At 35.3% G+C, this 9,462-nt stretch overlaps 1 protein-coding gene across 1 annotated transcript; it reads left to right on the top strand.

Annotated features, from left to right (window-relative positions):
• The first annotated feature begins 3,600 nt into the window (after nucleotides 1-3,600).
• LOC113757902 (serine carboxypeptidase-like 2) lies at nucleotides 3,601-8,486 on the top strand. Its single transcript, XM_027300997.1, has 14 exons — nucleotides 3,601-3,796; nucleotides 3,896-4,041; nucleotides 4,242-4,318; nucleotides 4,490-4,612; nucleotides 5,559-5,661; nucleotides 6,155-6,192; nucleotides 6,363-6,464; nucleotides 6,591-6,677; nucleotides 6,859-7,020; nucleotides 7,252-7,326; nucleotides 7,625-7,743; nucleotides 7,845-7,958; nucleotides 8,036-8,081; nucleotides 8,184-8,486. Exons 1-14 carry the CDS (start codon nucleotides 3,642-3,644, stop codon nucleotides 8,265-8,267), a joined length of 1,431 nt encoding a protein of 476 aa, XP_027156798.1. The 5' UTR covers nucleotides 3,601-3,641; the 3' UTR covers nucleotides 8,268-8,486.
• The last annotated feature ends 976 nt before the right edge of the window (nucleotides 8,487-9,462 follow it).

Here is a 9,462-nt window from a genome sequence, read left to right as displayed (position 1 = left end):
CAAAATCAAACTAGTTTAATAAATGACTAGTTTTTGGCCCCCGCGCTGGTAGCCTATGACGAAGCAAGGGAGTTAGACGTTTAGGGCTTATATTTTTTATGCGCAAATGTCTATCTGGAGAATTGCAAATTGCATGGTTGTAGATATACATGGATTTTTTATTCAATTAAATGTGATGACAGCAGGTTCTAAGGTAGATTCTTTTTACAAAAGCGTTTCTAAATATAGCGATTGTATATTGACATTTTGTTTTAGCTAGAAATACGATAGTATGAGCTGATCTTAGATGCGTCCTTCAACAAATATGTCCTAGCTTGTGAGACATGAATCAGACTACAAAATGCCATGAACTTAATTTTCAAATAATTGCTGTAATATGAGAGAGTATTACTACAATTATAAATCAAACAATATTAGAAAAGCTACAAGTGAACACAAATACTGAAGTGTTATCAGAATTGAATCTCAAAGCCTATATCATAATCACTTATCACTTGCTCCAGGCATCCTCTTCTTCCACCTTATTTATCCACAAAAAAAAAAAAAATCAAATCAGATAATCTGGGTAAAGGAATTAAAAAAAAAAAAAATCCCTTGACAGGAGATAAAAGTAAGGAGGGGTTGTGCTAACATTTCTCTTAATTATTTAAGCACTCTGCACAAACAGTATTAACATGGTTGAAAACATATACCAAATGGACCCATAGTTATATTAGTATTAACATATCCAAACACTTCTACGACAAACTGCAAATGAAACTTTGAAAACAAATTGACTTGGGTTTTTATCCTATCTTTAGAATTCTTTTTCTGTGGTTTATATGCTCAGCAATTATACGCCTGCATATCGTATAAGCAAGTGAAAGATCTACCATAATCCCAATAATTTCATTTATTTTTGTGGTCATTTCTATATTTTTTGTTCTTTGTTACTTATAATTTTGCCATATGTGCATCTTCAGCGATTCTGCGTTTTTTTTGGGGACTGTAAAAGCTCCATTTGACACATTTCTGAAAAAAGAAAATTCCAAGATTGCACTTGAAGGGAACATATATCTAAATTTTCAACTACACTTCTAAAAATAAATCCAGAAAGCCAATATATACAGAATGATATTTATTTAAAAAAAATGGCAAGGAAAGAATTCAAGGAAAAATTTAGGAACTGATTATTAAAGGGAAAAAACTTTGATGCTCCACCTTTCTGATGAAAGCAAACAACATAGATTGATACTCCTACCGGGAAAAAAAGGGAAAAAAAATATAGAGGCGACAGCTAAGAAACAAAAAATCTAGCTCCAACCTTAAGGATCTTGAGGCCGGAGGAGACTCTCGATACTCTGATTTCTTCTGCACCACTGATTCTATGAATTATAATGCTCTCACACTTTCAAAGTGAAATCATAGCCTCGCATCCTCTCTCTCTTTTTTTTTTAAAAAAAGAAAAACATCTTTTCTGCTTGGACCGCTGGCTTTCCGTTCTCGTGCTCTTTTTTGTCATTTTCTATATCGAGTTGGTTGGATGTATTATTACGATAAAGAAAATGAAAGGAACAATATAAGTGCCACAGACATGGCCAAAATGACAGGAAAGAAAAAAACCCAAAAAAAATATAGAGAAGAAAGTCGAGAGAGAAAAAATGCAGGTCCAACCTTAACCCTCTTGAGGCCAGAGGAGACCCGTAATACTCTAATTTCTTCTACATCGGGGGAAAAAATTTACACAATCTGACTCTCATGAGGATGCTGAATGTTGGAAGACATTTCCAAATTTTTGGACCTGCAACATTACAAATATATACATATTATATGTTAAAATTCGACTGGTAAACCCTCCAAAAAATCCAAAAAGCTAGAGAAGTCTTGATGATGAGAAAGAAAAACAGTCTTACAAGGAAAAAAAAGTCCAGACCATTATTGTTCTTGTTGTTGCTCTCGGTCAGAATCGTAAAAAAAACCCAAGAAAAGAAAAGAGCAAGAAGATGAGACAAATAAGAGGATGATTGAAGGGAAGATGAGGTGAAGAGTGAGACAACGATAAAGAAAAGAGAAGAAAAGTGGGCATTTCTGATTCCTCGGTCTCCATCCCATAAGGTGTCCTAATCCCGATAACGTTAAGGAAAAGAACAATAAAAGGGCACAAACATGGTCAAAATTACAAGAAAGCCTAACCAAACATTAATAAACGGACACACAATCTCCAAATTTACTGGCAAAACCGGACCACCAAGGGCATTATAGAGAAAGAAAATGCAAAGTCAATATCAGAAAATTCAGGAGCCGCAAATTTCACTTTTGTGCCACGTTAGAAAGATCAAAATACCCCATGAAGTCATCTGAATTACCATCAAAACCGGCCTATGGCCGCACTGTAGCTAAACCCCCTTCCCCCTTTTATATATTGTAGATAGATATCATTATTAATTGTAACATAAGAAATGAATGAGAATAAAAAAAAGAGAAGAAAACGAAACTTTTGGCAGCTTTTTGATGTCCGGAAAAGAACAATAAAAGGGCACAAACATGGTCAAAATTACAAGAAAGCCTCCAAACATTAATAAACGGACACACAAATCTCCAAATTTACAGGCAAACGCAAAACCTATAAATTTTTTTTTCAAAAAAATTAAATGATAAGTAGGACGGACGGGACCTGCTCACATTGGATTGGGTCAATGGCACAATGTAATTATGAGTAAAAAATAAAAAAGTTTCCTGTGAAAAAGTTAATATACAAAAAAGTCTCTATAGTTTCAAAATATACAACGCGACCTCTCATACTTTGAACTAAATTGTAAAAGTGACAGAATTCGTTAAATTTAACGGAAATGGACGACATGACCAAAATGTCCTGATATAATTAAGCAAAAGACAGTTCAAAAAAATTATTTGTTTTATTCTCTAAATAGAGAGAATTGAGGGTTAAGGGGTAGAATAGGTATATTTGATAAAAATTAGGTATAATTTTTTTTTTAGGTTCCAATAAATCATTTCCGTTAAGTTTAACGGATTCCGTTACCTTTACAATTTAGTTTCAAGTATGAGATGTTGTATTGTATATTTTGAAACCATAGGGGGCTTTTCTGTATATTAGACTTAACATAGGGAGCTTTTTTTTTTTTACTCTATAATTATTCATAGGTTTTAACATTTGCAACAACAACAATTATAAGTTGAATAAAAATTGTGTGGTGGAGTTGCACAAATTTTTCAAGTTTTGGAAGCATAACGAACGTTTTTATTTTCGTGCCATAAAAATAATAAATAATATTATAATACTAACATTTATACTTGAAATAAATTAGAGAAACAAAAACTTTGTCATAAATTGTACTGGAAGGAGTGATTTAGTGAAATCCAAATTTTGTTCAAATGAAAAGCAAAAAAAAAAAAAGAAGCGGTAGAATGGATTCGATGCGCGGTAAAATGGATTTCATGCGCGAGGGACTTTTCACGTGCATTTTGCCTCGCATGGTCCACACTGACAATCTTTCGGACACGTGTCAAACGTGAACCGTGTGCCTATGGTAGGTACGGTCAAAGGGGTGGCTGCCAAAAAGGCTGTCCCTTTTGCTCTTCATATTATGCACGGCAAATCACCCCAAACAACCAATTAGGTGCTCTGATTATTTGCCAAGACAATGGATAAGGTGCGTGGGCTCTTCAGTTCTTTCTGCGGCAACCTTTTCTTGCTGCTTGTTCTTGTTTTAGTACGTCCAAACCTTGCTGTGGCTGGTTCCGTGGTTAAGTTTCTTCCAGGATTTGAAGGCCCTCTACCGTTTGAGCTCGAAACAGGGTGAGTCGCTAAGGATAACATGATATGCAGCTCACTGATACTGAACTAATGTTGATCAAATTTACAAGAAACAGTCGATTCATTCTCTGACATTTCCAGGTACATTGGAGTTGGTGAATCAGAGGATGTGCAATTCTTCTACTACTTTGTCAAGTCAGAGTCAAATCCTCAAACAGATCCCCTTTTGATTTGGTTAACTGGAGGCCCTGGCTGCTCTTCAATTCGTGGGCTCGCTTGTGGGATAGGTTGGCTTTTATGCCTCAGCCTTTGCATTTACGTGTCAACTACCTTCCCCCAAGTTCACCTCCTTTGCATTTTGATCTTGATTTTCTATAGTTTTGACGAAGTTTTATGCTAACCTTGTTCGTCTCAAATCTTCAAGTGATGAATAGATGATGAACTGGAGCGGGATTCAACCAAATCACTGATTTGTGAGTTTTTGCAGGGCCAGTGAAATTCCAGCCAGTACCGTATAATGAGACATTGACCGAGTTGGTGACAAATCCCTATTCTTGGACCAAGGTACACAATAATTGAGTTTTTTTTTTTCTTTAAGTTATTTTTGTAAGGCAAACAGAGGTTTAAATTGACAGGGTATATCATAGCTCACAGAAGTGTTTCATTTGTGTAATTTCCAAGATTTAAGAACCTAATTGAGTGCAAGATTCAGAATAATTTGTTATCATTTGTTAGGTTGCAAGCATGATCTTCCTGGATTCGCCGGCGGGAACTGGCTTTTCTTATGCCAGGACTGCTAAAGCTTCTCAGTCTACAGATTTGCAAGCTTCTGAACACAACTATGAATTTCTTAGGAAGGTACACATGTACCGTTACTCAGCTAATTAATGAATCAGAAGGCTTTGTGTTCATATATGCTAGCAAATTTGTATGGATGTCACAGATACAATACATCCAAACCTGGTAGTTTTATAGAAAAATTGATCCTTAAAACGAACTAGAAAACTGCTATATTTGTCGACATACCCTTTTTAGCAAATTGATCATTGGTTTATAGTCTCACTAATTCTTTTCCTTTTGTATCTAGGATTCTGCATAACTCTAACCCAACAAATCTGCCTCCATTATGGGGTGTGCGGAATAGAAAATTTTATATCGGTCCGAAACAACTACTAGGCATGTCTAATAGTTGTTTCTAGACCAATGAAAAAGTTGCACATGAATATATAAGGGTCTCACTTGATTTAATTTAGCATGTTAAGTGGATTTTTTCTAGTAGATGTAAAAATCAAAGAAAGATAGAAGTGAACAGGGATGGGTTTTCTTCCTCTTTTCCTCTCCCAAAATTTCCTACCCAGAGTTTATTTCTTTTTCCATTTTCGCCTGCTTTCTTTGTTTAAAAGGAAAATGGAAGTGCCACCATTTTGTTCCTACAGAGTTGCGTCCTTAAGAATCAGTTCCAATGACTTGGTACAGCATGAATATGGTTGCAAAGGGAAAACTCTTTGATACTTAATAGTAGTAAAAGACCAAAGCAAAAATAGGAAACAAAAGAAAATAAGAGTTTAGATCTATGAATATTCAATGCACTTATGATGATGTGGTAAATTGTGGACTGCTTCGCCTACAGGCCCACCCATAGACCTAGCCTACACAAAAAACAAAGCTAAACTGTCAACCATAGCTCATTTATTAGTAAAAAAAAGGAAAGGACCTGGGACTTTCAACTTTAAATAGAAAAAAAAATCATAAGAGTGATTATTACCTTTCATAAGATTGCTTTTAATTGTTGATTGTGTTGCAGTGGCTACATGATAACCCCGAGTACATATCCAATTCATTCTACATTGGAGGAGACTCCTATTCAGGCATTACTGTTCCAATTTTAGCTCAACTCGTCTCAAATGGTATGAAGTTGTTCTTTATTTAGGCAAGTTTCCTGCTAATGCTATAATCTGATAGTGGAGATTGCCAACGCCTTTGTAAGCAAATTGTATATATTACAGTTGCCTTCCATAAGCTTGCAACTGAAGCCCCTTTAGCTAGGGGTCTTGCCCGTTTACTCCAAATAGGTTGAGCATTAAGAGGAACAAATACAAAGATTCCTTCAAGTTTTGCAGGCTTTTTATTCTTTTCTGTGAGTATATTAACTCCAAGATGCTTGGGGAATAAAGAAAGAAACTGTTGCTTTGGAATTCTAGGTTATATTAATTCTAAGAGAAATATATTCCTTTTTCCATTTCCTTGTTATATTTGATGAACAAGTGCTCATGATGGCATTACTCTCTCAAGTTGGACCTTAATGGTTCAGAGCGTTCTGCGACAAGGTAAAAACTACAGGAAAGATTAATTTCCAAGAATTCTTGACCCTAAAACTTCCATAATCTGGTGTCCTTGTAGGAAATGATGCTGGGATTGAGCCGCATATTCATCTCAAGGTCCTGTAACTTTCATAATCTTCTCTCTTTGTAGTCTACCTAGCTAGATCATTACATACTTGGACAAAATATCATTTTTAATCCTGGTCTGATAATCACTTTTTAGATTGTTCATATTTATGCTTCACTGATAACATGTCACTCACGGCTCTCAAGATCAATGGCTTCAGGGATACATACTTGGAAACCCAGCACCGACCACTCAAGGCGATGGAAACCATGCAATCCCATTTGCTCATAGGACGGCGCTAATCTCTGATGAACTCTATGAGGTTGAATATTCTTTAATTACACGCTGCTGAGCTGAATGATGATCTTTTAAAACATTGTGTCACACATATTTTTTTACTGTACAATTACCCTTGATTTGCTAACTAACCTATGTTATAATTTTACAGTCCTTGAAAGTTACCTGTAAAGGAGAATATGTAAATATAGACCCCAGCAATGCGCCCTGCTTGAAGAATATCCAGGCATACAATAAGGTCAGCAATCCTTCTCTCCTCTGTGTTTCTGTAAACTATTATCCTACTTTATAAATTAAAGCGCCTATGCCTCCTACAAAGGTTGGAAAAAAATTAAAAAAAGAACGATTAATCTTCTATATATTGACGATATATACACTTATACTGTTAAAATAATTTGGTAAAATATGTGCTTCTGCAGCTGATTGATAGCATCAACCCTGAGCATGTGCTGAAGCCCACTTGTCCTGATGTTTCACCAAAACCAAATAACTTATTCAGTGGCAGGAGATCAACTGTTGAAACGTTCTATAAGAAGTTTGAGGAGCTTGACGTTTTGGAATTTAATCCAGTTGAATGTCGTGTAAGATACTGCTATTATCTTTCCGAAATCGCGTGTAAAGCAATAAATTTGGATAGGAGATTATTCGGACTAAATTTTTTAAAAATATATTATAACACTTTTGATATCATATATATAAGATAAAACAATAATTGAAAAATGTGTTTTTAATTTCAGTAAATAAATTTATGTAAATGATTTTCTATCCAAACACAACATTGTGATTAATTGTTGCCCACATGGTTATTGTAGGCGGCGACCGGAGAAAAGCTTATAGACTACTGGGCTAATGTCATGAGCGTCCAAGAGGCCCTCCATGTGGGAAAGGCATGTCAAAATTTGATTTTCCATTTGAAGCCAGCTTCCCCAAACTGGGCACGAACAGGTACAGTTATGATTTGGTGCAATTGTATCTGATTATTGTAGTTTTTACAATAATTGATGTACAGTTACATAAAGCAAAATATATATGTTTCACAAAGTAATGTAAGTGTACATCAAAACTTGTAACAAATACAATATCAAGAAATAATTGCACCTAACACAACTGTACCTACCATAATTCTCTAAAAATTCTTGTTGTCTTCATGTGGTTCTGCATATATTTTGTTTGATTACATGACAGGGGACTATTAAAGTGTGGGTTGGATGCAACCATAGCCTACCATACACAAGAGATGCAGGGAGCGTTGTACCATATCACGCAAACCTCAGCACTAAAGGTTACAGATCCCTAATATACAGGTTTGGTAACAAAATATTCGTATTGTAGAGCTTATGTCATCACACTTGCGGATTAATAGTGGTTATATATGTTGAAAGCACAATATTTGTATTAATTTCAGTGGTGACTATGATATGATCTCACCATATTTGGGAACTGAAGAATGGATAAGATCTCTAAATTACCCAGTTATTGATGATTGGAGACAATGGATTCATCAAGGCCAAGTTGCAGGGTTGGTTGAAAATTGAAGATTTCTCCTAGTTACCTTTAACATGAAGTTAACAAATTTATTCTCTTTTCTACATACAGTTATACAAGGACTTATGCAAATAAGATGACATTTGCAACTGTAAAGGCAAGAAATCCCTCTTTCTCTTGCTTTAGTGTAGGTTTTCAGGTTGTATTAAGTTAAGAACACTGTTAGATTTGACTGTATATCTTGCTTCATTTTTATCAGGGAGCAGGCCATGTTGCTCCATATGAAAAGCCAGCGGAATGTAGATCCATGTTTGGAAGGTGGATATCCTATCAGCCTCTCTAGTCAATTGGGAGATGGGTATGAAAGTATTAGATCGTTTAAGAATTTCAAAATTTTCGAGTGTTAAATGTTATTGCAAACGCCATCTGATTTCAGTTAATAAGCATTTACTTCAAGAGAATGCTTTCTTGATGAAAGATGAGCAAGATGTAGTCATTGAAGAATGTGTCTTTTCAAGAAATGGATGTATCGAATTTTATTGGATAAAATTTGTTTTGACCATGGTCGATTGTGAATTTGCGAGTATACATTTATATGTCCTAAAAGAACTCCAAAAACACAATAAAATTAATAAAATAAATCTACCACCTCTTTCTTTTCCACTAACCACCACCCACTGCCGTCTCTTCCTCCCTCCACTGCCGTCAACTGTTCATTCCTTCTTTCTCTTCCCTTTTCCTCCTTCTTGCTCTTCTTTCCCCTCCACCATTTTCCTTTTCCTCCCATTCTCTGCATCACACAATTCCTCTTTGCTTCCTCCACACCTATGGCTCGCTCAACCAAAGAGAGAGAGGGAGGGGGGGTGTGTTGGAGGGGAATATGAAGGGAGGAGAAAGGAGGAGGGAGAAGGAGAGGAGAAAGGAGAGGGAAAAAAGATGGTGACGGTGGAGGAGAGAGGGGCAGTGGTAGGTAGTGGTGATGAAAATTTAATAAATTTTTAAAAATATCCTAATAAAATTTTAAAAATATTTGAAAATATATCTTTAAAAACACCTAATTTAAATGGACTATCAACACAAAAATGTGATTAACATACACCATTATAGTAAATTTTTTTGCAAAATATTTCAAAAATACCTAATCTTACGAATCCATTCAATTTATAGCCTGCATATGGGCAAATTTCTTGAAAATATTGTCTAAAAATTAAAAACTCCAAAAATGTAGCTGAGAAAAAGTTTGTTTCTCTGTCTATGTTTGTCGTGTCTCTGACACACATCGGACTATTTTATTAGTTGGATTTTCTTTTGTTAAAAAAAGGAAACTCGCAGTGTTTTGAGGAACATAGTGGACTCTAATTACAAATTGGTCCCTGCCAATAAAAGAGGCCGCTAACAAATTAATATAACTCGTCGTGTTTGAGTCTGCTGGCAGGGACCAATTAATAAAAAGAGCCCGCTGACAAATTAATAAAAAGAAGCACGCAATGGGTGCTCGTTTCAAATTTTTTGTTTGTCATACAAACACGGTAGCTTAA

This window comes from Coffea eugenioides, chromosome 1 (genome assembly GCF_003713205.1).
Source record: "Coffea eugenioides isolate CCC68of chromosome 1, Ceug_1.0, whole genome shotgun sequence".
NCBI lineage: Eukaryota > Viridiplantae > Streptophyta > Magnoliopsida > Gentianales > Rubiaceae > Coffea > Coffea eugenioides.
This window is presented reverse-complemented; position numbering and strand designations above follow the sequence as displayed.